General features: G+C 49.4%; 1 protein-coding gene across 3 annotated transcripts; it reads right to left on the bottom strand.

Annotated features, from left to right (window-relative positions):
* Positions 1-630: 630 nt before the first annotated feature.
* Positions 631-27,109, bottom strand: Foxj2 (forkhead box J2). Of its 3 annotated transcripts, XM_006237311.5 has the most exons (12): positions 26,072-27,107; positions 25,438-25,650; positions 18,416-18,762; positions 14,821-14,895; positions 13,315-13,383; positions 13,024-13,164; positions 12,476-12,671; positions 7,746-8,183; positions 7,239-7,340; positions 6,119-6,328; positions 5,521-5,619; positions 631-3,181 (listed from the first exon to the last, which is right to left on the bottom strand). In XM_006237311.5, the coding sequence occupies exons 2-12, from the start codon at positions 25,541-25,543 to the stop codon at positions 3,093-3,095; spliced, it is 1,872 nt and encodes a 623-aa protein (XP_006237373.1). In that variant the 5' UTR covers positions 25,544-25,650; positions 26,072-27,107; the 3' UTR covers positions 631-3,092. The 3 variants fall into 3 exon arrangements, with proteins under 3 accessions (XP_006237373.1, XP_038964185.1, NP_001102822.1); XM_039108257.2 differs by lacking the exon at positions 14,821-14,895 and having other exon boundaries at positions 26,072-27,109; NM_001109352.2 differs by lacking the exon at positions 25,438-25,650 and having other exon boundaries at positions 649-3,181; positions 26,072-26,840.

Raw genomic sequence — 27,109 nt, 5'->3', positions numbered from 1 at the left:
GGACTTTGTGTCCACTCTTTAAACTAACATGCAAATAAGGTGGGCCTGTTCTACCCACTAACCTTCCAATTCTTCCAATGCTACTACATTCCATAGCATTTTAAACACAAAATACTAAATATATATATATATATATATATATATATATATTTCTCTTTTTCCATCACTTAGAAGCTAAGTAAACCCAGTTGTAGGGATGAATGCTTGGCTATAGGGAGTGGCACTATTAGGAGGTGTGGCCTTGTTAGAGGATCTGTGTCACAGTAGAGGCAGGGCTTTGAGGTCCTAAATGCTCAAGCCATGTCCTGTGTGAAACACGCACGGTCTTCTCCTTGCTACATGAGGGTCAAGATGTAGAACTCTGAGTTCCTCCTCCAGCACCATGTCTGCCCGAATGTTGCCATGCTCCCTGACATGACTATAATGGACAGAACCTCTGAACCTGTAAGCCAGCTCCAATTCAATGTTTTCCTTTATAAGAGTTGCTGTGGTCATGGTGTCTGCACAGCAGTAAACCCTAACCATGATGGGTTGATAGAGTACTAACAAGAACACCCTGTTTCACATTTCTCCTCTCCCAACCTGGCAAAAAGTAGTGAGAAGCGCCAAATGAGATAAAAACTAGAAACGTTCTTTTCTTTTTTTATTAAGAAAGCATGCAAAAAAACAAAAACAAAACAAAAATAAAAACAAAACAAAAAAAAAAAAAAACCAAACAAGTTGTGAGCCCATACACCCCCCCTTCCCAGCCTGCACCAATGCAAAGCATTATGGGTGGTGTAAAGAACTCACCAAACCAGAAACATGGGGTTGAGGAGAGGAAGCCTAGGATAGGTGAATCAACACAAATGACTTCTCCTTTGTCCTGCTCCTCTGCTGTCTCCCCTGTTTCCTCTTACAGGCAGTGACCCCTACAACTGTGCACACATCACCCAAGACAACAGCAATGACTATACTTCATGTCCAGCAACATCGGACCAACAAAATAAGTGTAGTTCTCTTTCCATGTCACAGAGGGCATGGGAAACTGAGGCCCAAGGGGGACCAGGTTTGAACTGCCCCATTCTGCAAGCCTGACCCAGGAGAGGCTAGAGCCTCAGGGGGCCCTAAAGCCACCCTCCAGTCTCCAGCCCAAGGCAGCTGCTCAGGCTGCCCACCAGGGAGACTGGCTCTCAAGACATGGAGAAGCCAGGGGCATCTGGAAGTATGACTCAGCCTATGCCCCCCAACCTGGGACAGATCTGACCAGGAAAGGTGCTTAGGAAAAGAGGTGGTACTGTGCAAGGGCAAGACCTTGAGGAAACCAAAGGGAAGCCGTGTAGAATACACCTGAATGGAAGGAACAGCAAGAGATGTCTAGTAGGACACCAGGCAGGGTGTGTGTGGGGAAACACCCCTCTCCCGGGAGGGAAACATTGCGTCTGTCATGCATCGGCCCTACCAGATGCTCTCCAGTACACTGCACACTGTGCTGGAGCGCACTCTTTTTCCTTATACTCCCTTTTATTTTCCTTACAAAGAAATAAAGTGCTCTTCAGTGAACTGCCCCCATCTTGCCCCCTTTACTTCACTGGACTCCACCAGTCTCATACATAAGCCCCCTTCTAAAGAAAGGAAAGGGGTTGATGAGGGGAAGTGAGAATGGGAAGCTCAGTGTCTCGGAAATCGTGGATAAATAAGAGAATATGAACAAAAATCACAGAGGTTGGCCCTGTGGAAGATACAACACATTTTGTCTGTTCCAGAAGGTTTAGTGAAAATACGATGGAAGTGAGACTGGACTTCTCTCTCGCAAGACAGCCACACACGTGCTAAGAACTCTGCAGCCGTAAGTCATGGCTGCTCATTTTAGTGGAGACTCCTCACTCCGAGCCTACGGGTGCGCCTTGCCCTCGCTGAGCCCTGACTCTGTATTAGTCATTTCCGTCTTACAGTTTTCATTGCCTGTCAAAATCAAAAGCTTCCACCCCACCAACAGGAACTTCAAGAGAAGCATCTCCCTGCGCAGTGACAGGTCCCCACCCAGGTCTACGCCAGCTCCCTAACTTCCCCACCCTCCCAGCAGCAGGACCACAGGTCTGCCAAGGCGGGAGGGAAAGAGGTTTCCACAGCATGTCTACGACATGAGGGGACTAGGAGTGAGAATGGCTTCCTTTTGTCTTTTTGAGAATCCCAGAAAATGGGAGAACAAAAGATAAGACAGGTGGATGATTTGGACAAACAGCTTTAGGAAGACAAAATAGTATTTGCTGAAGAAGAAGAGATGATGGAAGGTCATTGATATATGCAGAATAGTCAGTTAACTCTCAGAAAGAATTCCTTTTCCAAAGCCAAAATGCCTTAAATTGAAATTGTTTCCGAGAAGCTAAACTATGATGGACAGTGGTCTTTGTGCCTGAGCAGACAAGCAAACCTCCTAGAGCAACGGCTGGGAGAAGCCAGGGGTGCTTTGGCATGGCAGTGCACACCCAACCTCACGCTGGGTTATACCGACTCCACCGAGCCCAGCTCTCCAAGTCCAGCCGTCATGGCATGAGGACTGCCGAACATAGTAAAGATTGGGTGTTTAATAGGCGAGCTCAGAGGACACAATTAGCACCATTGAGTAAAGCTGCAACATTATGGTTGCCAAGCAGTGTCTTAGACTCCCCTCTACTGACTGAGGCCTCTGCAGGCCAGCCTGAAACAGGCAGGACCAGAACACAATTCAGAGCTGGAAGGTGGGATCAGCACTGAGCTTCTCGGACAGAAAGGTGAACTAGAATGTAAAGCCTTCCTTGACAGCTATCATGGCCTCATCTTGAGGCCTGAAGATTTCAAATGGGCAAAGCCCAGGGTAGGAGGGCAGGAGACTGGGCAGCAGATAACCAATAACAATATAATTAGAATAATAATAAAAGAACTAAAAGGGAACGAAGAATGAGGAGGGAAAGAGGATTATCCTCGGCAGCATCTTGCAGTGGCTTCTCTGACAGAGAGAACAGAAGGAAGCTATATATCTATATACAGGTTTGGGGAGGATGGACAGGACTGTTCTTCCCCCGTGGCTAGAATTCACCACCAGGTCTTAGGCTGATGTCCACTGTGATTTGTTAAGTGATCAAGTCCCAGTCGAAGTCATCAGTGATCTCCTCATTGGCACCAGGAGGTGGGACAGGTGGCCGGGGAACCATGTGGTGTGCTGTCAAGAAGAAAGACAGATCATGAAAGAAGCTGAAGGAGAAGCAAGTTCCATCAGTCTGGATGGGGAGTGAGTGCTCTACCCCAATGACACCATGAAGAAAGCTGGAGATAACACTGGTACAGTCAGCCTACAGTCCAATCAGTCAGCCTACAGTCCAGTCAGTCAGTCTTCAGTTAGCCTACAGTCAGTCAACCTAGAGTCAGTCAGCCTACAGTCAGTCAGTCAGCTTACAGTCAGTCAGTCTACAGTCCAGTCAGACTATAGTCAGTCAGCCTACAGTCAGTCAGTCAGCCTACAGTCAGTCAGCCTACAGTCAGTCAGTCAGCCTACAGTCAGTCAGTCAGCCTACAGTCAGTCAGTCAGCCTACAGTCGGTCAGTCAGCTTACAGTCGGTCAGTCTACAGTCCAGTCAGTCAGCCTATAGTCAGTCAGCCTACAGTCAGTCAGTCAGCTTACAGTCAGTCAGTCTACAGTCCAGTCAGTCAGCCTATAGTCAGTCAGCCTATAGTCAGCCAGTCAGCCTACAGTCAGTCAGTCAGCTTACAGTCAGTCAGTCAGCCTATAGTCCAATTAGCCTACAGTTCTTTTTTTAACTTTAAAGAATTTTTTATTTTATGTGCATGAGCGTTTTTAATGCTTCTCTCATACATTTTATCCTGACTATAGTTATTCTCTCTCCTAATCCCTCCCTCCAACTCCCCTCTCCCCCAGATCAACTCCTCCTATTTCCTTTCAAAAAAAAAAAAAGAAGGAAAGAAAAGAAAGAAAGAAAGGAGAAAAGAAGAGAAGGAAATAAAAGAAAGAAGAAAAGAAAAGAACAGTCCTCCCAGGATATTCATCAAACAAGATACAATAAGACTGGGCTCAAACCTTCATATTAAGGCTGGACATAGAAACCTGGTATGAGGAAAAGTATCCCAAGTACAGGCAAAGGAGTCAGAGATACCACCCCCCCGCTGTTGGAACACCAAGCTACATAAGTATATGCAGAGGACCTAGCTCAGACCCTCTACCCCCTGGCTCCTATGACCCTTCCTCTCCATCTTCACAGGGTTCCCCTGGATCCACATGCCCAGCGTCTGGCAATGGGTCTCTGCTGGATGACACCCCTCTGATGACAGCTGGGTTCCTTCTGTTGCAGACTAACAACTCAGTGACACCCCAGGAAACACACTGGAGCAAGTGGTGATCTGGCACTATCCTGCCATAAACTCTGCATCTGTGAAGGGTACCTCACAGTGATAAAACACCTTAATTAGGTGATAGCATATGAAAGAGCAGTGCAGAAAGTCACATCTGCTGCTCCCGGACAAAGAAACAGACATCACCTTCAAAACTGAAAATACTTGTGACCAGAGAAGATGGCGACGGTGAACCGCCTTTTCAACATGAGGAGTCTGTTCCTCTGCACTGTCTGCAGTGGTTCAGTGCCTCCCTGCACTCAGCATCCCGACCCATCAAAGACGGTTCAAGCCCACGCTGAGGAAGCAACCCAGTGGCACCACGCTTGCCTAGCATGCGAGAGACCCTAAGTTCAGCCCAACAGATGACAATACAGAAACAAAACAATGACAACACAAAACAAACCAAAACCGACGTGTTGGCCCCAGACATCTGACGCTAGTGATCAGGTGACAGGAAACCAGACATGGGTAAAAGCCATTTAGGTGAAGTGTTCACTTCACTTGCCCATCTTCCCTCTTGGTTCCAAAGCTAAATATCCCTCACAGCTGCCCTTCACTTACATTCATAATTTTACTTCCTTTCGATATTGTAGTTGCAGGATTTTTTTTTTAATTTTTTTTTAAAAAATCACTTTGTTGAACGTGTGTGTTTTGCCTGCATGTACATCTGTGCATAACATTCATGAGTGCCAGCAAAGGCCAGAAGAGGGCGCCAGATCCCCTGGAACTAGAGTTACAGACCACTGCAAGCCAGGTAAACCATGTGGGTGCTGGGAATGAAACCCAGGTCCTCTGGAAAAACAGCTGGTGCTCCTGACCACTGAGACATGTCTTCAGCCCCATAAGGTAAATTTAAAGACAAGCTAGCAGGGGGGAGCTCAGAGGTAAAGCCCTTGTATAGTGTGTGTGAGGTCCTGGCTCCATTCCCAGTACCACCAAACAAAGAGAATTTAATTAAGTAAAAGTGCCTTTCTTAGTCGCACCTATGCACACCTCCCTAGAGGGTAGCTCATCTCATCCTGCAGTCTTGGAGACCATGACGCCTCACCCATTCTAGCAGGTACAGACAGAAGGGCAGAGAGATGTCAGAGGAAAACAAAACAACACTGAGAGGTGAGTGTGCTTGTCTGTGAAACACTCCCCAGGGCTTACTTGGGCGACTGTATCCTGCTGAGTCTTGGGTGGAGATTGGGTACATTGGTGCTGGGCCAGGGTAGAGATGAGAGGCTTGCGGGTGCCCATAAGAGTTCACTACCAAAGCAAAACAAGAGTCACTTTAATGGGGGATTACTGTTGTCAACATGACAGGAAGGGAAAACATGTCTCTGTCTCTCTTCTTGTCTTGCTTTATAGATTCTACATGCAGGAAGCATTCTGCAGAAGCCACCGGCCTCAGCTCTTAGGGTGGGAAAGGCTGGATCAAAGGTGAGAGAAAAACCAGACACTTGATCAAGTCTCCATTTTCACTGACTCGAGTGGGATACAGGTGATGGTTATTATGGGGACAATTTAGAATAAGGACTTTCTTTAACAAGTCCCCTTTCCTTTCAAAAAGTAATTCTTATCTTCCAAATTGAGGTGTAAAAGGAACTTAGTCTACGGCTTCTGCAAAAATCCTTTATTCAGTCAACAAGCTGGTCCCGGGACTCAGCCGGATCACTGCCTAGAAAACTGATTGGCATTTCTCTTTCCCTTCCCTTCACCCTTCACTTAGTTCAGTCTCCGCTTCTCTGTCAACTTTGCATCTTACCTTGGTTCATAGATGGCTCCGGTTTGCCACTGGTGAGAGCACAGGAGTCAGTGATCCGGGAAGGGGCAGGTGGTCGGTGGGAGCCCCCTTGCGGGGGCATGTGACCAGTCTGGGTGAGGAAGTGGTTGAGGGAGTCACACAAGTTGGCGATGTGATGCTGATCGAGGGTCCAGTTCCTCTGCTCTGCCTGCCGTAGGCTCTCCATCAGCTCTAGAAACAAGAACGCCAGCCATGGTAACCCCGAGTGAGGCGCTGCCAAAGCCCGCACCACACCCGTCCCTGGTGCACGGTCTCCTCACATCTTGTACCACTAATGTCACGTACTAACGATAATGATTTATACCTTTCTCTTTTTTGCTTCTATAAGCATTTATTGAAATGAGATATGGTAACAAGAATCATTAAACGTGCCAGTTTTTAATTAGAATTTTCTTCTGTACGACTGCTTACATTAACCTTATGCTGCACGACACTTTTAGAATAAAAAACACAGACTAGAAGCAAGTCTACGTTTTGCACTCTAGCTAAGGATGCTTCTTGCAAAACTTGAGACTACTTTCTTTTTTGCTTAACGGGAGTCCTAACGGGAGTCCTCTGGGTAGTCACCCAGAGGCCACAAGTTACTTCTACTATTATTTGTTCCTTGCCAAATTCTTATTTTAATTTGTATCTCCTTGATGAATAAAAATGTTCAAAGTGACTTAATGAACTCACTATCATCTCTCTGCCAAGAAGCAAAACTGCAAAATGGTGGCCCAGAGTCTCTGAATTCCCAGGGGCCTTTCCTCTTCCCCAGAAGACAACTAGCATAAAACATTGCAATATTTGAATAATAGCAAAATTTCCAGTCAAACCTAAAAATATCGATAATATGTCTATCTTGTATAATATGCAAATGAAACTCTGTCCCAAACGCTCTTGGCCAAGCACATGGGTTCTAGCACAACACCCCTCTTCCCTCTCCCGGAAGCGGTCCCCCCTTCCCTCTCTCAGAAGCGGTTCCCCCCCTTCCCTCTCCCAGAAGCGGTCCCCCCTTCCCTCTCCCGGAAGTGGCCCCCCTTCCCTCTCCCGGAAGCGGTCCCCCCTTCCCTCTCTCAGAAGCGGTCCCGTAAGCGCCAACCTGAGAACTGGGATTGCTCGATGCTGGACCAGTTGAGCCGGTTCACCATTTTGAAGCTTTCCTTTAAGGAGTCAATATTGGAGCACCAGTCTGGAGGAAAGGCTGTGAAGAGAGCATGAGGTGGTGAGACAGAGAGAGAAGTCTACGCATGCAAGGTTCTCACGGCGACCCAGCTTAACAGCTGCATCAGCACCAGAGCTGTGCGCACTCCCTCCCTGGAGATGCAGGAACGGAAACGTGCCCTGTCCATTAGGCACCACGGGCAGAGATGTAAAGCCATCCTAGTTCATCTGCGAATATGGACCGGGAACAAGGAAATCCCCAACCTCAATCCTCCAGAGTACAGGGCTTTCGGTAGTGACTTCCATGGGCTGAGATGAGGTAGAAAGGCAAGAGATTGACCCTCAGAGACCAACTGTTAGCTTTTTCACCCATGGTACCTCCATGCCGGTCAGGAAACAGTTCGATCCTGCTCCTCCCAGCTTTCTCTGTACCCTTCTTACTCACCAAAGCCGGTGCTGTTGATGGGTGCCTGGCTCTGTGCCTGCTGCTGTGGTGGCTGCTGGGCAGGGTGGGAGTGGGGATGGTGCTGATGAGGGTGGTAGCCTCCATGCTGCAGTGGGGGAGGGTGCATGGCCATCCCAGTGGGGGGGCCGTAGACTTCAGCTCCTGCCTGTTTTCCCCCTGGTGTAGTACAGCCATCGGGGCTTGGGGTGTGCAGTGGAGGGGCACCCCCTACATTTGAGGGGCCCTGAGTGGGTGCCTGCTGCTGCTGCGGTTGTGGTTGCTGGGGTGGGGGCTGAGGCTGCGGCGGTGGCTGCTGCTGTTGCTGCTGCTGCTGCTGCTGCTGCTGCTGCTGCTGCTGCTGCTGCTGCTGCTGCTGCTGCTGCTGGTACATGTAATAGTTGTTGGAAGGTGGCATGTCTCCAAGGAGTGAGGAAAAGCCTGCAGGGAGAAGAGGAAGCCGGCAAATGATTTGGGCTACACGGTTTCGCTAAATGACATCTTCTCTCAGGATGAGAGCTCAGGCAGGAGAGTTGAAATGACACGAGCTCATTCTCTGACGGCAAGAGAGAACCATGTGTTGCTTCTAGTAGATAAGAGACTGGAAAAAGCAGTTAGGTCTGCCCCACTGGTGACCACGGGAATATTAATAAAAATTTTTAAACTTCACTAGTGACAATTCATACTACTTTTAAGGGATTTCAATGTAGGGCTGGGATTGGTTTCAAAGGAACTCACATAGTAAGTGAAACTTAAAACTTAAACTCTAATTAAAACGCAGCTATTGGGCAGACACTGCTGCACCTGACTGTCCCTCGGTCCCCTACTTGTATTCAGTACCTAGGGAATGCAGCTTGGGTGGGAAGCAGCATGCGGACAGATTAATCTCTCAAGCCAAATGGGCAAGGAAGAGATAACATGCAGGGGTGTCCAACCTTCAGCCCCAGGCCGAATGAATGCAGCTCAGGATAGCTGTGGATACAGCGAACACAAAATCATACTCACTGAATCTCTCTGAATCACTGAGTCTCTTAAGAAATTATGAGGGTTTTTTAAAGATTTATTTATTTATTTATTTACCTATCTATTTATTATGTATACAGTGTTCTGCCTGCATCTACACCTGCAAGCCAGAAGAGGGCACCAGATCCCATTACACATGGTTGTGAGCCACCGTGTGGTTGTGGGAATTAAACTCGGGACCTCTGGAAGAGCACCAGTGTTTTTAACCTCTGAGCCACCCAAGGTGTTTTCTTACATTTTGTTTTCTGTAGCTTAACCACACAGTGCTCATGTGTGAACTCTGAGGGTGACATGCTGTAATGTCAAAATGCTGGACAAACCTGCAGCTGGCTATTGTCGGAAGCCTGAGTAAATGTTCACAATGTCCTCACTGCACACAATCTGATTTCTGACTTGTTTCTGGCAGTCTCTCCAGGTCCCCTCCCTCCAATCCATTTGCAATATGAGTTGTGCTAATCTCAAGCAAATGCTAACACCTTAGGCCACACTCTAGACACTGATCCCTTAGGTTATAAAAGAAGAAGTTAATCGCTGGCCACAGAGCCCAGTGCCCACACTCCCAACTTTAGGAGGCCAAGGTGGGAGGATCATGATGGGCCCAGCACTCCAGAGGCAGAAACAGGAGCCTCTCTGAGGTGGAGGCCAGCCTGTGCTACAGAAGCCTTGTTACAAAGAGAAAAGAGAGACTGAAACAGGAAAGGAGGATGGCAGAAGAGACCTGGGAGGAGGGAGCAGAGGGAAAGGGGAGGAGGAGGGAGCAGAGGGAAAGGGGAGGGAAAGGGGAGGGAAAGGGGGGAGGACCAGGGGGAAGGGGGAGGAGCAGGGAGAGGAGGGAAAGGGGAGGAGGAGGGAGCAGATGGAAAGGGGAGGAGGGAGCAGAGGGAAAGGGGAAGGAAAGGGGAGGGAAAGGGGGGAGGACCAGGGGAAAGGGGGAGGAGCAGGGAGAGGAGGGAAAGGGGAGGAGGAGGGAGCAGATGGAAAGGGGAGGAGGGAGCAGAGGGAAAGGGGAAGGAAAGGGGAGGGAAAGGGGGGAGGACCAGGGGGAAGGGGGAGGAGCAGGGAGAGGAGGGAAAGGGGAGGAGGAGGGAGCAGAGGGAAAGGGGAGGAGGAGAAACTCAAGACAGACCTTATCAGTGTTCACAGTTTCTCTCAGCTGAGATCACAGACCTCAGAGAGAAGAGTTAATGTGACTGAGGCCCTGTGTCCCTCATCACTCTGTGTAGCCCACGCTGCCTACACTGGACTACCAAACAGAACCACAAGGTCCAACAGCTCCCGTGAACTCTCAGCCCCACCACTTCTAACTTCCTTCTTAAGAATTCATGAACCAGGGTTGGAAAGATGGCTCAGTTGGGTAAAGTGCTTGCTATGTGATTGTGAGAACCAATGTTCAGATCCCCAACATTCATGTAAGCAGTAGGAAGGTGTGCAGCCCACCTATAACCCCAGTGCTCAGGGCGGCAGAGACGAGGGGGCTCCAGAGCAAGGTGACTGGACTTGTCTAATGGGCAAGCTCTGCGTTCAATAGAGCAACCCTGCTTTAATACACAAGGTGGGGGACGGCTGAAGAATACACTTGAATTGACCTCAGGCCCCATAGGCATACATATCTACACATTCACACACACAGACACCTGAACATGCAAACACACACACAGGAACATGCAAACACACATGCAAAAATGTGTGCATATGTGAAAGAGCTCGAGTATGCGCATGTGTGTGTGTGGTATGTGTGTGAGCTTAGTTTTTTTGTCAACTTAACACAAGTTAGGATCATCTAGAAAGAAGGAACATCCATTGTTCAACTGAGAAAATGCTTCCATCACACTGGGCAGTAGACGAGTGGGGACATTATCTTGATTAATGATTGATATGGGAGAACCTAGACCACTGTGGGCAATGCCAACCCTGGGCAGGAGGGTAAGAAAGCAAGCTGAAGCCCAGCATGGTGGCACACAGCTTTCCCAGCACTCAGGAGGTGGAGACAGGCAAATCTCTATGAGTTCAAGGCCAGCCTGCTCTGCATAGCAAGTTCCAGGACAGCCAGAGCTACACAGAGAAACCATGAAACTCAAGAAAAGAGAAGAGAGCAGGCTGGGCGAGCCATGAGACAAGGCAGTAAGAGCATCGCCATGGCCTCCGATCAGATCCCGCCTCTCTCCCCTCAAGGCTCTCTCAGTCATGGTGGCTACCACAGCAACAGAAAGCAAACTAGAATACTACACAGATATGGTCATAGGGGAGGGCTGAGCCACGCCATCTCTCCCACCCAATGAGGACTCTAAGTCACTCTCGATAACTGTGGAGTTTGCAAATGGGTAAGATCTTGGCTGCTGTTGGAAAAGTACTTTATTAACTGTGTTGGGTGTGGTGATGGAGTGTAGAAAGGTAAAGGAGAGGCTCGCATTGCTTTGTGATGCAACCACATTTACAGAGTGCAACACGATGCCTGGGAAATCCACTCAACTATTTCCTCTTCGAAACAAGTTCAGTGGTGAGTGAAATAAGTTCAATGAAATAAGGGTAACGGAGGCCAGGGGCTTCCCTCAGCCACCCTGTTGTGGCTTCTATTTGCAATGTTTTACAATAAAAACTAACAGATAAAAAAAACCACACTAGCTTTAATCCCAGCACTCAGGAGGCAGAGACGGCCATCGCTCCAAGTTCAAGGCCAACCTGGTCTACTTAGTGAGGTTCAGGACAGATAACGCTACACAGCAAGACCCCGCCTGGAAGGAAAGAACAAAACAGGATAGGGCAGTAGGCAGAGTGAGGGTCAGTGAGCAGCCTTGGTAGCTAAGCACTTGCTCCCACTGTACAGCCCTGGCTTCACCCCCAGCACATGTAATGGAGGACAACTGTAATCCCAAGCAGTCAGCATAAGAGGAGGAGCAGAAGTTCAAAGTTATCCTTGGCTACATAGCAAACTCGAGGCCAGCCTGGGATATCTGTAATTCTCTCTCACCCTAACTGACTGACTGACTGAAGAAAGTTAAGTCGTTCTTATTACAAAGCGTAAGGATTCTTGAGGAGAGGGCGTCAGCACTGCCCCCTAGTGGTCATACTCTGAATGGCTCCTGAGTGGAGCTGTGGCACTGTGGTAGAGCACTCGCCTAGCACACGCAGCCCCTGGGCGGGATCCCAGAATCCGGGTAGAGGGTGCCGGAGAAATCACTGCCTCTGGATGACCCTCCAGTTCGTTTTCTGAAGGTAATAACCTAGGGAGTCAGCTGCCTGTACCAATAGTTCAGTCCTTGTGTCTCCTCTGACTAGAGACCAGGTCCATGTATTAAAACAAGAAATCGGGGGCTGGAAAGATGGTGTATTCAGGTAAATGCATTCACTGCCAAACGCAATGCAAGTTTGATCCCTGGGACACTATATGGTAGAAGAAGAGAACTGACTCCCACAAGCTGTCCTCTGGCCACTTGTGTGCTATGGCATGTGCAACACACACACACACACACACACACACACACACACACACACACTGTGAAAGGTAATCTCAGAAAACCAATGAAGACAGAAAGCAGGGAGAGAAGAGAATGGTAGCACTTATTTGACAGTATGAGGAACTTTCAGTCCCAGCAACCTGAAGAGGGAGACATGCAATGCAGAACTCTGTAAGTTCAAAGCCAGCCTGATCTACCTAGCAAGTTCCAGACCAGCCATAAAGATGTCACACGCCTGTCCCCCTGCAGACTCACCGTGCTGGGAGGAGGAGGACCGCTCCAGCATGGACTTGTAGAGGTTTCGGAAGGACCAGCTTAGGTCCTGAAAGTTGATCTCGGAGTAGGAGAATTTGAAGTCATGGTTGGTGTTGTAGAGGGGAGGGGCACCCTCTGTGCTCTCCTGGCCTGGGGCCCCTGCTGCCACTGCTCCACCATCCACAGGCCCTGGGCCCTGCAAAGACAGCAAAAAAAGTGACCTATATCCCTTCTGAAGCAGTATAACCTTCCAAAGGCCACAGGGGCTCCAGCCTATGACACAGGATCACCTGCTCTTCCTGATCTTGTTGGCTCACCTTGAACCTGGCCATCACTCTCCACCTCCACGCACCCTTCTCTAGTGCACCCCATGCCTCTCTGTCCCTCCTTCCTTCTGCCTGGCTTTCCCTCTTTTGTTTTTTCCTTCTTTCCCAATCTATCTGCCTAGCATACCACAGGCCCCAAATATGCCATTGTGAACAGAGAGATAGCCCAACCCACTGAACCACCCATCCAGTCACCCTACGCATGTCACCTCAGCTCCCTACCTGGCTGTAGCTGGCCATGGAGGAGGGGCTCTGCAGTGACATCTGAGGATTGCCCTCATGAGAGAGTGAGGCTTCTCCACTCCCTGGAACACCTCCCCGGGGGCTCTTGCTGGCCTCCTGCTCTGGGGAGTCTTGGGATAGCTGAGAATTGTGAAGGAAGAGAACGCTGTATGCAGGGGTGAGACACCCGCCCACGATCCATGCTGCTTCACCTCGCTGGTGTGAACCCACATTTATCACAGAAATGACTAAAACCCAAGACAGGGATCTCCCAAAGAAGAGAGAACTTACGTCATCATCTGGAGGGTGTCTTCTCTTCCGGGAAATGTCAGGGCAGGTGTCAATTGTCCAATAGGAGCCCTGGAAGGGGAAGCCAACCCCAGAGGGAGAGAAGCATTACCTGTACGTTCCTATTGGAAAGTCTCTAATAGCAGTCATGCTGAAGATGGGGTGAGGCTGGGAATGTAACTCAGTGGTAGAGTTTGCCCAGCACAGAAAACGCCTGGTGCTGGATTCCCCAGGACAGAATAGAAGAGAGGAAGAAGGAAATGAGACCAAGCAGGAGAGGACAGAAAAAGGAAAGGGAAGGAGGGGAGAGAGAAGAAGCCGGGCTGGACCTCCTGACAGAATCGGGGGAAGCTGAGTACTAGTTAGGGGTAAATCTGACCTCAAAGGTCCCGGATCAGCAAACACAAGCTTTAAACGTTCAGAAGGGGCAGAAGAACAATGGTAATTAGGTCAAAGAGCTGGGAAAGGCCAGAAAGCCTGTTCCTTTCCCCAATGACCTGAGGCAAAAGTGCCTTGGGTGATAAAATCTGCCACTCAGAGAGAACCTCTCCCTTCTCCCTTTGGAAAGGAAGACATGAGACTGCATAGAAAAGCTTCCAAAAGGTTAGTAAGCAAAATGGGGATGTTGGCACAGACCAGTAACCCAGCACTCAGGAGGGACTAAGGCAGGAAGATGGCAAGTTCAAGGCCAGTCTGGGGTTACAGTAAAACCCTGTCTCCAAAAAAAAAAAAAAAAAGTGACTAAGCCAACATTTTACATGTAGAAACAAGTGTTTCTCAAAAGAAGGGGCCTCAGGAGCCTTGACTACTGAATGTGAGACTCTATCTCAAAAAATAAAAATAAAAAGGCTGGGCATAAGTACATGCTTTGTTATTTGTTTGGTTTTGGTTTTTGTTTTTTTACTTTTTTTGAGACAGAGTCTCTCTCTAAAACCCTGACTGTCTTGGAATGTTCTACATACTCACACAAATTCACTTGTCTCTGCCTCCTGAGTGCTGGGACTAAAGATGTGTAATACCACACCTATTTTGATGCATGCCTTTAATCCTGCCTCTTGAATCTCTGAGTTGGGGTTAGCCTGGTCTACATATTAAGTTCCAGGTCAGCCAGGTCTACATAGTGAGACATTGTCTCAAAACATAGACAGAGAGAGGGGAGAGACAGACAGAGACAGACAGACAGACAGACAGACACACACACACACACACACACACAGAGAGAGAGAGAGAGAGAGAGAGAGAGAGAGAGAGAGAGAAGGAAAGACAGAGAAGAACCTCAAAGACAACTCTATCATAAACATTTCCATTAAAAGAAAAAGATTTCAGAGTCTTCCTTAGTCACCCATTCTAGAGAAGGCCCAGCAGCTTGGCAACCATGCTCTTCCTTTGAGGAAACAACGATGCTTCTAAAGCTAACATGGTTTCCTCCTCCGGTAATTAGAACAGCCACGGGACTCTGAGTGTCAACTCTCCTTCCTCCTCCCTTTGATTCCTGTAGCAGCAGCTCACCTTCCCAGGATCATCCCGAGGTCTGGGCACCTTCCGGAAACACTTGTTAAGGGAAAGGTTGTGTCGAATGGAATTCTGGGGAAGCAAAGAAGCAAGTTAGGTCTGAGCATTGGGTAAACCACAGTTTTCCCCAAAGGGACACAGAAGAACATTCAGTCAAGTTCCAGGGTGCGTGCAGCACCCCAGCACTGTATTGCTGGAGGGAGGAGAACACAGAGAGCGGAGGGGTGAGGGAAGAAAACCACCAAAGTTAGAGGTGATGGTGACCAGATGGTCATGAAAAGTTAACTTTATAGCTTGCAGCCTTCCTACCAAATTGACAACACATATATAAATGCCTCAAGCCAGGAGGATCTCTGAATTAGAGGCTAGCCTGGTGACAGCAAGCTCCAGGATAGCCTGAGGTACATGGTAAGACTCTGTCTCAAAAGACAAACAAAAACAATAATAAAACTGGTCAGAGGTGGTGCCCCATACTCAGGAGACACAAGCAGAGGAAGAACCACGGTCACAGTGAGTTCTAGGGCAGCTGGGACTGCATAAAGACCATTTCTCTAAATAAGCCAGGTGTAGTGCGTGCCTTTAATAATCCCAGCTCCCAGGAACAAGAGGCCAGCGTATCTCTCTGAGCTTAAGTTGAGGCCATTCTGTTTTACACAGTGAGTCCCAGGACAACCAGAGCTACATGGTGAGGTTGGAGGCAGTAGGGAAAGGCTGCTGACGGGTTGATGAGATGATTCAGGGGGCAAAGTGCTTGCCACACAACCCTGGGGTACCCGAGTTCAATCCTTGAAACCCATATGCAGATGGACGGGAAAGAATCAACTCTGACGTTATCATCTGACCTCCACATGCACATCCTGGGGCACGCAGACAGACACACACACACATAATAATCATAAAAATTTTAAGTAGGAGCTGGGGAGATGGTTCAGTGGGTAGAGTTTGGCACCTAAGCGTGAGGACCTAAATTCAAGTCTCCAGAATCCACATTAATCATCCCAGAGGTCTTAGGATTAGATATGAGGTAGAGACATAAGAATCCTGGGAGATCACACTAGCCAGTCTGCCCGGCCTCAAATCAGATGCAAGATAACACTATACACCAGGCTGTCCTCTAACCTCCACAGCCACATGTGGTAAGCATGCACTCACGCTTGCACACACGTCCTAAACACACGCCAACAAATATCACACACCTCAAAGTCACCTCTACCTCATTTCTCAATTCCTTATGAAAAGCAGGAGAGCCTCTACTCTGTGCCTCCCTCTCTCTCTGTCTCTCTCTGTCTCTCTCTCTCTCTGTCTCTCTCTCTCCCTCCCTCCCTCTCTCCCTTCCTCTCTTCCTTTCTCTGACTTTATTACCTTCTTAAATCCCCTCCCCATGCCCTGAATAAACTCTATTCTATACTAAAACAACAGAAAAGCAAGAGAGCAATATTTTATACTGTTTATAAACATTAAACAAGTCAAAAGCCATGCATGTTCTATGGGGAGGTAGTCAGGGAGTAAAGCTCACAGGTGTGCGGAATAAGTTAACCCTTCCAGAGCCCACATAAAGCCAGGAGCGTAGCATGGTCTACAATGCTAAGCACTGGGAATACTGTGTTGTCCTACAGTAGACACGAGACAGTGCCCAGAAGCCAACGGGCCTGCTCTACACAGTGCTTAACAACAGAGACCCTGTCTCAAACAAGGTAGAAGGCAAGGACCAACACCCGAGGTTAGCGGTCGGAAGACGGTGCTGGAGCACACAAGCTTATGGTACTATTGCACCCTCACTAACACGCAAGACACATAAACGCATACAACAAAGACTAAAACAAAACTAATCTCAGGGCTGAAACAAAAGTACAGACAACTTTCATTTTCTCAACAACAGATGGACATGTGGGGACGGAAAAGCCGCAGTGCGCATGTGTCAGTCAGTGAACGACCACATCTGGAGAAAGGAAAAGCCGCAGTGCGCATGTGTCAGAGAACGACCACATCTGGAGAAAGGAAAAGCCGCAGCGCGCATGTGTCGGCGCCCAAAGAGCTGTCGCCTAGAGGGACACATTTACCACCGGAAGACTGAATGCTTTCAACAGCCCCAGTTCATCATCTGGTTTGGAAGTCAACTGGTGATTTATAGAGTGAGAAAACCACATTTAATTCCCATTCCTACTCAACAGTTGGCAAATGAGTGGCTGCTCCAAATGATTACAACGAAGCCTGGCTTAGCAGTACATGCCTGCCATTCCAAGTATACGGAGGTCAAGACAGGAGAATCAGTAGTTCAAGGTCAGCTTCAGCTACATCGTGAGTTCTAGGCCAGACAGCCTGAGCTGTGTCACAAAAGAGAGAGAGAGAGAGAGAGAGAGAGAGAGAGAGAGAGAGAGAGAGAGATATTGATAGCTACATAGACAGATCTATCTTTGTGGTTTGTGTGTTTTGGTTTTGGTTTTTGGTTTTTGGGGGTTTTTTGGTTTGGTGGTGGTGGTGGTGGTGGTGGTGGTGGTGGTGGTGGTGGTGGTAGGGGAAGGTCTCACTATGTAGCCCTGGCTGAACTGGAACTTGCTGTGTAGACCAGACTGGCCTTGAACTCAGAGATCCACTTGCCTATGCTTCCAAAGTGCTGGGGTTAAAGGTGTGTGTCACTACACCTGGCTAAAAAAGATATAGTTGGGCTGGAGAGATGGCTCAGTGGTTAGGAGCACTGACTGCTCTTCCTAGAGGTCCTGAGTTCAATTCCCAGCAACCACATGGTGGCTCACAACCATCTCTGATGGAATCCTGATGGGATCCTGAGCCCTCTTCTGGTGTGTCTGAAGACAGTGACAGCATACTCGCCACATATTTATATATGATATATCATATATAAATAAATTTTATACACACACAGATATATATATATGTGTGTGTGTGTGTGTGTGTGTGTGTGTGTGTGTATAAATGAGATATATACCAGCCTTCTTTCTCCTCTTTAAAGAGGGCTCCTATTGTCTCCACCTAACAGCCTCATTACTTGCCAGTGAACCAGCTACTGGTAAAGACCCTAACTATTCTTTTTTTTCTTTTCCTAAGTACACAATGCTTCAAAAGACGACGATTATCTGCAAGGAAGCTATAGAATTTGATGAGTTTCCTACCAAAGTAGGAGTCATACCTTTCCTTGCTCAATGACTTGAACAGAGCAGAGCGGCAAGAAAGACATGAAATCAAAGACTGCCCTTTTGGGGAATCGGACAATTAGAAGGTGTGGCACACAGCATCCTGCCACTTCCTAACTATATTTAATGGCCTGGCACCCCTAGTGTCTCCATGATAAAGCTTCTGAGGCTGATGAGCTCTACAGTAAGTAGAAGCAAGGGGGGGCTGGGGATTTAGCTCAGCGGAAGAGCGCTTGCCTAGCGAGCCCAAGGCCCTGGGTTCGGTCCCCAGCTCCGAAAAAAAAAAAAAAAAAAAGGAAAAAGTAGAAGCAAGGGTAGGCGATTAGGGATCTTGAGTTCCCGTATCCCTGAGACAGGTCAGAGTGAACCAGACCAGGAAGAGACAAAAGCAGAGAAGGGTGCTAAAGGCTGGGTACAAGCCCTGCTCACAGAAACAGTCCCACCTTCCAGCCGATGCCGGCGTTCTTGTAATAGGGGAAGTTGTCGCAGATCCAGCGGTAAATCTCACTGAGAGTCATCTTCTTAGCTGGAGAGGAATTGATGGCGTAGGTGATGAGGGTGGCATAGCTGTACCGCGGCTTGCCATCTTGGTGGACTGATGCCTCATCTTTGCTGAGGGTGGCGTTTGGATCTGTCGGGGAGCCTGGCGAGCACTTCCGGGTGCCCCCTGGAGGCCCAGCCTGAGAAGCACTCCCAAGCTTCTCAATAGTGGCTCTGAGAGTCAGCTGTGGCAGCCAGTCTATGGAGGTGAGGCTACTCTCCAGGTCGGAGGCCATTGTACTTCCAGGTTCTGCAGAAGGACAAAGTAGGAATGAATTTCCTCTGTTTACTCCATTTCTAACATGGAGGGCAAGCACCCTCTTTCCCTTTTAATTCCCATTTAATAACTCTCTCCTGGGATGACTGAGTGCAAGTACCAACCATCCACAAGATGATTGAGTGCTTCTTTTTTATTCATTCATTCATTTGTTTATTTATTTACTATTGTTATTTGAAACAGGGTTTTCCTGTGCAGCCCTGGCTGTCCTCAAACTCACAGAGATCTGCCATCTTCTGCCTGCTTCTGCCTCCTGAGTTCTGGGATTAAAGGCGTGCACCACTGCTAATGTATGTGAGTACACTGTGGCCGTCTTCAGACACACCAGAAGAGAGTGTCGGATCCCATTACAGATGGTTATGAGCCACCATGTGGTTGCTGGGATTTGAACTCAGGACACCTGGAAGAGCAGTCGGGTGCTCTTAACCGCTGAGCCATCTCTCCAGCCCCTTACCCCACATCTTAATAGAGAGTATGACCATAAGGCCTCTCCCTTCACAAAGGATCAGATATCAAACCCCACAGAAAATGAACTATTCCCTCGATTCTTTTTATAGTCCCGCAACAACAATATTTTTAAACTCAATATAAGAATAATTAAAAAAAAAATCAACCCCACTTAGACGGCAGGTAAAATTAGCCAATATCTGTTCTCTGATTACCTGACACTTGTATGTTATATATAGCATCCACAAGTACAGAGCAATAGCACATGGAAAGAGAGCAAACGAAAGTGTGCACTAATGAAGCCCACGCTGACACCCTTAAAGATGGTTCACACTCAACATCAGCTCTTCATCACACACGTGCCTAACATAACTCGTCCTGAACACAGCCCAAGCGCAGAGTCTAACAAGTGACTGGGCCTGGAAGCACAATCTCAAGGACTCCAGAAGCTGAGGCAGCAGGATAACAAGTTCAAGGTCTGCCTGGGCTACACAGTCAGTTCACTGGCAGCCTGGGCAATTCAGTGAGATCCTGTCTCAAAATAAAAAGTAAAATCGGGGGAAAGAGATAGCTCAGCAGTTTGGAGCACTCTTTGCTCTTGCAGAAGGCTCGGGTTCTATTCCCAGCATCCATATGGTGGCTCACAGCCATGTATACACTCCACTTCTAGGGAATCCAACACCCTCATCTGACCTCCTAGAGCATAATGTGCACACGCATGTACACACACGTGCGCACGATACACATTCATACATAGACACATGCAGGCGAGAGACACACACATACACACACATATAAAATAACTTTAAAAAAAATTTAAAAACCAAAAGTGGGGGGGAGGTTGGGGATTTAGCTCAGTGGTAGAGCGCTTGCCTAGCAAACGCAAGGCCCTGGATTCGGTCCTCAGCTCAAAAAAAAAAAAAAACCAAAAGTGGGACTGCAAGTGTAGCTCAGTATAGATAGAGTACTTGCCTGAGTCCCTGGATTCCATCACCAGCACCACAGTAAATAAATAAATAAATAAACAAACAAACAAACAAATAATTGATGACAACCAGTATCAGCAAGGTACAAGGCTGACGCGTGGGCAATGGCGCACATCCGGAGATCACAACATATACACGGCATACATTACCAACACAGCACAAAGTCACACAGAAGATACAGATCCTAAGTACATCACCGCTGCCCTCACACCTTTAAAGCTCCCGCTAGCAGGTTCCTGCCCACAGACACCAGCACCAGGAAGAAGTCATCAGCAAGGCCCTCCCACCTCCCCGGGCCTGCTGGGCTTTACCGAGTCAGGGAGACACCCAGCTGTGTGCACACCGGCAACAATCAGATAGCCTGGCTAAAAATAGCCTCCGTAGGGCTAAGAGCTGGCTCCCCTTCCCCGCCCTTCTCCTCCCTCCTTCCTTCCCAGTCAGGCACGCAGGCTGGCTGCACCTCCATGCAAACTCCTAGAGCTTCGATTCCGCCCACGCCTGATGTTTGCCAGCCCTGCCGCCAACCAAACCGCCTAGGCTCTCACCACCAGGGAGGTGTGACAAGTTTAGTGGAGGAGGGTGAAGAATAGGGATAGAATATGTTTTGTGGCGGCAGGGTCTGGTGAGGCAAACAGGAACCCTCACGTAGCCATCCGGCACTTCCTCGGAGCTGAAGCCGGCAAGCCCCCCTAAGCCCTTGCTGTCTAACAGGTCTGTGCCTGCACAGCCGCCGGATTCCAGCGAGCATTTCTTGCTTAGTACCACCAGATCAGTGCTCTGCACGAGCCAAGGCTACCCCCTCAGAATGCTTGGAAGGCTGCCAATCAATAGCCAAAAGACCCAGGACCAGACCACACCAGACCAGACACTTGCAAGGATGCAGACTTGCACACTTGGCAGGCCCAAACTGTCTCAACAGGACCCCTACTGTCTCTCTTTACCCCAACACTGCCGACATACCGTTCTCAGGCGCTCACTTTCTCATCCTAAACTGTAGTTTCGACACAGACACTTGCCCTTTTCCTACAGGCCAGAATGCTCATTCACTCCCCTCCTGACCAGGTCCCACCCTTGGAATCGACCTGTGCTCACATGTACCTGGCCCAGTGCGCCCAACCAGCAGCACACCTAGTCTACAGAGCTGAAGAGAACATCTTCCTTGCCTCAAGGGTCGAGGAAGCAAGAGCCTTAACTACACCCCAAGAGTTGTTTGAGCGGAGAAAAACAAAGGGGCCACGTCTGTAGCTGGCACCAAGAAAACCTACCCATTCAGCCTTAGCTCTCTCACCAGTGCCCTCCTTTCCACCCTCATAGCACCACCTCGCCCCAAACCATCAACGTGGAAACTTGGGAAACAATAGGGACACGTCATCTTTCCACGAAGCCACACACCTCCTAGCATTTTGCTGTGTCAAAGCACCCCGGCCTCTGGACTACAGTAGGGAGCCTGAGCAGTGTCAGTTTCATAGGTGGGATCTCCAAAACCAACAGTGAAATACCAATAGGCAAATTCCCAAGGACTGGGCTCATTCCCAGGAAGAAGCCTGGAAAGGCTCGTTACCCTTCTCCCTAGTTAGTCAGCGCTGCCCTCCTCAGCTCTGTGTGTGTGTGTGTGTGTGTGTGTGTGTGTGTGTGTGTGTGTGTGTGTGTGTGTTAATGAGTCTTCACTGCCCATGCTTGTCTCAAACTCCTGGGTTCAAGCAATCCTCCTGCATCAGCTTCCCAAATTGCCAGGTCTACAGACATCAGTTCCCTAACCTCCATTATCTCCCAGTAAAGAACCCCAGAAAATCTCATCTCCAGAGCCAGAAAATTTCAGTTATTCCCTCTGAAATACTCTTGACCCTACCAGGACTGTGGAGATGGATTTGAAGTGTGTAGAGCCTCATAGAGCCCATTTGACATGTGCCAACCACCAGGAATTTCTAAAAGGGAAGCACACACAACACACATACCTGTCTCTTGCCTGCACCCTTGCCCCACAGGACACTGAGATTAGACACTAACCTTTCTCTACCACTCCCTCCCCCAGGGCAGCCCTCCAAATGCAAACCTCAGTGCTCAGAACATATTCCAGCGTACGCCTACAGAGCTCCCAGGGCCTGGTCCTCCTGGTCTCACAGCACTCCTCTGCTCCTTAGCCTGGCCTTACCCCCTCACTTCCCCATTCGTAAAAGGCAGTGGAGATTGACTGAGCTTCCTCTGTCCTATTCCTCACCCCAGCACTGACTCATTAAATGCCTGCCCCCTAGGGATCCCTCGCTCCCTGGTGGAGTCTTGATGCCTCAGTTTCCCCCTCCAGTAAAAGCGATGAAGTCATAGCCCCTACCAAGGCTTCATCCCTGGAGGGACAGGAAGGAAGCTAATCAGCTCGTAGCTGCCACACATTCCATGCTCCCCAAAATAATGGCACAAAGCTAATGTCCAGGGCTATTATTAGAAAAGCAAACGAGAGGTAGTTCCATTTCTCGGGCCAGCCAACCTAGTTACCCAGACCTCTCTCTCCAGGTGGGCCTCGTGCCACTGGCTTGGGCAGAACCTGAGTCAGGCCACATTCTTCTCTGCGTGCTGGAAGACTGGAAGGAAACACAGAATCTGGGAAAGGCAGCCAGAGGGCAGACTCCATCACATCCACCGGACAGCTAATGACGGACTACAGTGCCGGACTACAGTGCTGGGGAAAGGCAACAACCAAAACAGGGCCAAACAAAGTCTTCTTTGGGGTATGTGCAGTCAAGGGGTGGGACCTGTAAGATCCACAAGAACCTGCACGTTTACTGCCCATATTACCCCAACAGCTAGGAACTGCTCTCCACATGGTACCCAAGTCAGGTATCCAGGAGCAAACTTCCCCAGCCAAACTAACCACCTCGCGATCCGGCAGGCTGCCTGGCTTTCAACCCAGCTCTGACAGACAAGTCATTTAACTTCTCCTGTATCCTAATTTCTATCTCCGTAAGAGAAGACAAAAGTTCTAAAAAGTTTGTTCTGGTGGCACTCTGGGAGGTTGAAGCAAGGAGGGTGACCATGAGTTTGAGCGAGCCTGAGCTACCCAATAGTAAGCTTAAGGCTAGCCATGGCTATATAGTGAGACACTATCATGGCTATAGTGCGCACGCGCGCGCGCGCACACACACACACACACACACACACACACACACAACCTAAAAAGTTAAAAAAAATATATTTTTTTCTTTTTGGAGACAAGGTTTCTCTACATCTCCCTGGCTACAAAGATGTCCTGGAACTCACTATGTAGACCAGGCTAGCCCTGAACAAAGAGATCCACCTGCTTCTGCCTCCAAGTGCTGGGATTAAACATGTGTGCTACCACCGCCCAGTTTAAGATTCTTTGAAATAAAGATTAACTTTCCTACAGGAGTTGTGAGGATTATGTACTATGTCTTAGTATGTTTAAAGCACTTAGTAAGTGAGACTTTGCTTTTGAAGGAAGAACAGGAGTATCAGTCGGCCGGGTGTATGTCTCAGTGTGTTTAACACGCAGATGCAGCCCATAGTTCAATGCCAAACACCAAAGAGTTTTAACGAAAAGAGAACAATAGGGCTGGAGAGATGGCTCAGCCGTTAGGGACACTGACTACTCTTCCAGAGGTCCTGAGTTCAATTCCCAGCACCCACACGGTGGCTCACATCCATCCGGAACCTTAGTTCCATGGGTTCTGTTTGATGCCTTCCTCTGGTGTACATATGTGTAGAGAAAATATTCATATACATATCAAACACATGAGAAATAAATCTTTCAAGAAAAGAGAACGTCAAAAATTACAGCGGATCACAGAGCATCAGACGTGCAGCGAGCGTGTTGCCAAGTCTGTTGCCGTGGCTGTCAGGACATCAGAATTTCAAACATTTCCCTTGAGTTCATCAGCCCAGGTCTGATTAAGATCAAGAAGCCTCAGAGGATGTAGGAAGCGGGGAAATATCATCACCTGTCTTTCAGGGGATTTGGGTGCAGTCATAAGATACAGGCTGGGGAAAAAAGCAAGCAGCCCCTCACTGACTACTGAGAGGCAAGAGAGTTACGGAACTTGTAGCAGAGCCAGCTGAATGAGTGGTCTGCCTGGAGTAGCGACACCACAGCCCACACTGTGCCTGCCACTCAGAAGTCGTACTCCAGCATCTGGTAAAGTGCTTTGTAAGAAACAGACCGCTGCTATGGCTGACACATCTCTCAAAAGTAGGAGAGGCCGTTCTAGACATGGAAGTAAAGGATCTCAGGATGAAGCTTTCTTACCAGTCCTGGAAGAAAACAGGTCCAACCTGAGAAAGGCCTGCCAAGCTGCTTGGGATGACTTGGCTGGGGCTGGGGCGGGGGTGGGGTGGGGGTGTCATGGGAATTCCCACTGGTGGGTGAGGGGGACGGCTTTCCTCCCAACTGGTTATCTGCACCCTCACCTCTTCTAGGTTTTGGCAGAGAGTCTCCTGCTTCTACAGGCCTGCCAGAAATGGTTCTAAGGGATCAAAAGCACGGTCTAAAAACCACCAGGATAGCCTTCTCCATGTACATACTCAAAACACAGACACCAAGCCACAGTCACTCCCACTGAGAAATGTGCACATCACTCTACAGCATAGCCATTGAAACTGTGGACTACATCCCTGTTTCATGCATCGCCACTACACAGACCTTCCAAGATCAAGTAGGCAGGCAGAGACTTGGGCAAGCCAGGTAATCCACCCATGGCCCATAAAGGGAGGCAGAGACTGAAAACCCAAGGGGAGGAAGCCCCATACAGAAGATGAGACATGGTCCAACCACCAGACAGGAAGTGCAGAGTGACCTCAGGTGAAAGGTCAGAGCTCTGTTACAAATAAAGCCCTGGCTTTATTTCTTAGCACCCAAGAAGATTTCTTAGCACGTTTTCCCCTTCTTTTTCTAAGGATTCTGAATTTTGAGGATTTCCTATAATAGGGAGAAAAAAATTCAACTCAAGTTTCCTGAGACCCAGAACTAAACAAGGGAGGATGGGGCCAGTAGGTGTTTTCCTGAAGGAAACTCTAAACACCTCAGAGGTCAGACCTTCCTGGTGGTCAGTTGGTGCAGACAGAAGGACAAGTGGAGGGCAGCTGTGAAGCACTGTCCTCTCTTCCTCCAGACATCTGACTTTTTTTCCTGAGGAACTGTCAGCAAATGGCATTAGGTGCTAAGGCAGATTGGGTATCTAGAAAGACTCCAGCCCACCAATGTCATTACCCTGACAGTCTCTTCTCATCCCGGGACATGAGGATTCGCATTTCCCCTTGGCTTTTACACAGAGAGGCAGATATCCAGCCTGAAGTAGGGGCCTCCCTCCTGGCATCCAAGATAGAGTGGGTAGGGACCGGTTGCCAGTCAGTCAGGCAAGCAGTCATTGTGATAGACTGGAAAGAAGGTTCCTGTTGAATATTAAACCGACCTAGGCATGCCCTGGAAAATACAATACAATATATAAAATGTCCGCCACGACTGCAGGTCATTTACTACAGGTCCACTCACCAGAGGGCAAGACCCAAAAATGGACAGTGCTGTGGGATTCTGGCTGTGCTGTGTCCTCAGTTACTAACACCACGGCGTCCTGAAAACGCACCTGTTGTCTGTTCTCAGTTCAGAGCATCAGCTTCTCTAGGGACTGCAAATGACCCATCCCTTTGGACTCCAAAATCTAAAAAGGCCACTTCTCAGAGTCTCTGAAGCAACATGTGGCCTCCAGTGCAATGGCTCCATCAGAAGACATTTCCCCGGGGTCTGGGCTTTTACTCTACCTTCTCTTCCAATGAACCCTAAGATCCACCATTTCAGCTCCCCATACCTACTGGTGTCTAAAGACTACAGAAGAGAAAGCACTAACCTGTCTCCAAGGTTCCCCCGGCCGCTGGAGGAAACCACCTGGTACTGAAGTTTGAGGTTGCAGGGACTCCCCTCTTTAGTGGCAGGTGACAGGTGACATCCTCAGTGACTCTTCCAGTGCCTGGCGGAGCCTCCCAGGCTGGAGCGGGGAACTGAGTCCCCTGAGGACGAGGAATCGAAGGAGGAGGAGGGGGAGAGGGAGGACCTACCTGGGGAAGATGGCACACCCCCCACACCCTGCCTGCTACCCTAGGGAGGAGGGGAGGAGCCTCTCCCAGCCAGGAGTTGTCTCCTCCCCTTTGGGGGAATCCCCCTCCCCCCCAAACTGGATCTTTCAGGGGCTGAGGGCTCTTTCTGTCAGTTGGTGATCTGAGCGGAGGGGCTCGGCCCCGGTCCACTGTCTGGGTGCACGGAAGTTGAGGGGCGAGGTCTTCTACTCTCCAGCAAACTGGAACCAATTCCTGGCGGTTCCCTGGAGGGTCCTGGCTGTGCGTGTCAGGACGCCTCTCCGCGGTGAGTCCCGGGTGGGACGCGGGGTGCCTACTCCACAGGCATGGCTCCCTTTCTCTCTGCCTCAAAAGTCCCGAACTGTCTGGCGTGCGTTGAGGCGTGAGGTCTCACTCCAGGTCCTTCAGGTCCGACTTCTAGGGGTCTCCTCTAGAGCCACCGTGGGAGGGACAGCCGCGTGCCCTGCGGCGGTCTCTTCTGGCTGTCCCGGGAGTGGGGAGGGTCCCCCCTCCCAAGGGAGAGGGGCAGGTCCGGGCACTGGGTGCCCCAAGGGTGGGGTCCTCGCACTCCCGTTCCCGCCCGGCCGGCCGGCCTGGGCAGCAGGGTCCCGGAGGCCGCGGTCCCGGCTCCGGTTACCAGCTGCCGGGCGGCAGCGCCTCCCTGGTCGCGTCCCCTGTCCGCCGCGCTTCCCGGCGCGTGGAACTCCCCGCGCTGCCGCCTCTGAGGCTCCAGCCGGTCGGGGCTCCCAGGAGCCGGCAGGCGGACGGAGCGCGTCGGGGCTCGGCTCGGGCTCGGCTCGGCTCCGCTGCAG

Source organism: Rattus norvegicus, chromosome 4 (genome assembly GCF_036323735.1).
Source record: "Rattus norvegicus strain BN/NHsdMcwi chromosome 4, GRCr8, whole genome shotgun sequence".
NCBI classification, from domain to species: Eukaryota; Metazoa; Chordata; class Mammalia; order Rodentia; family Muridae; genus Rattus; species Rattus norvegicus.
Note: the sequence above shows the minus strand (reverse complement) of the source record. Positions and strands in the feature narration are given on the sequence as shown.

Excerpts from the sequence above, each read along its gene's own strand:
- Foxj2 (XM_006237311.5), bottom strand. The coding sequence starts at position 25,543 with ATGCCAGGAGGGAGGCCCCTACTTCAGGCTGGATATCTGCCTCTCTGT. Across the intron at positions 18,763-25,437 it reads GATGAGAAGAGACTGTCAGG|AACCTGGAAGTACAATGGCC; the intron begins GTAATGACATTG and ends GTCCTTCTGCAG. Across the intron at positions 7,341-7,745 it reads CATCAACAGCACCGGCTTTG|CCTTTCCTCCAGACTGGTGC; the intron begins GTGAGTAAGAAG and ends CTCTCTTCACAG.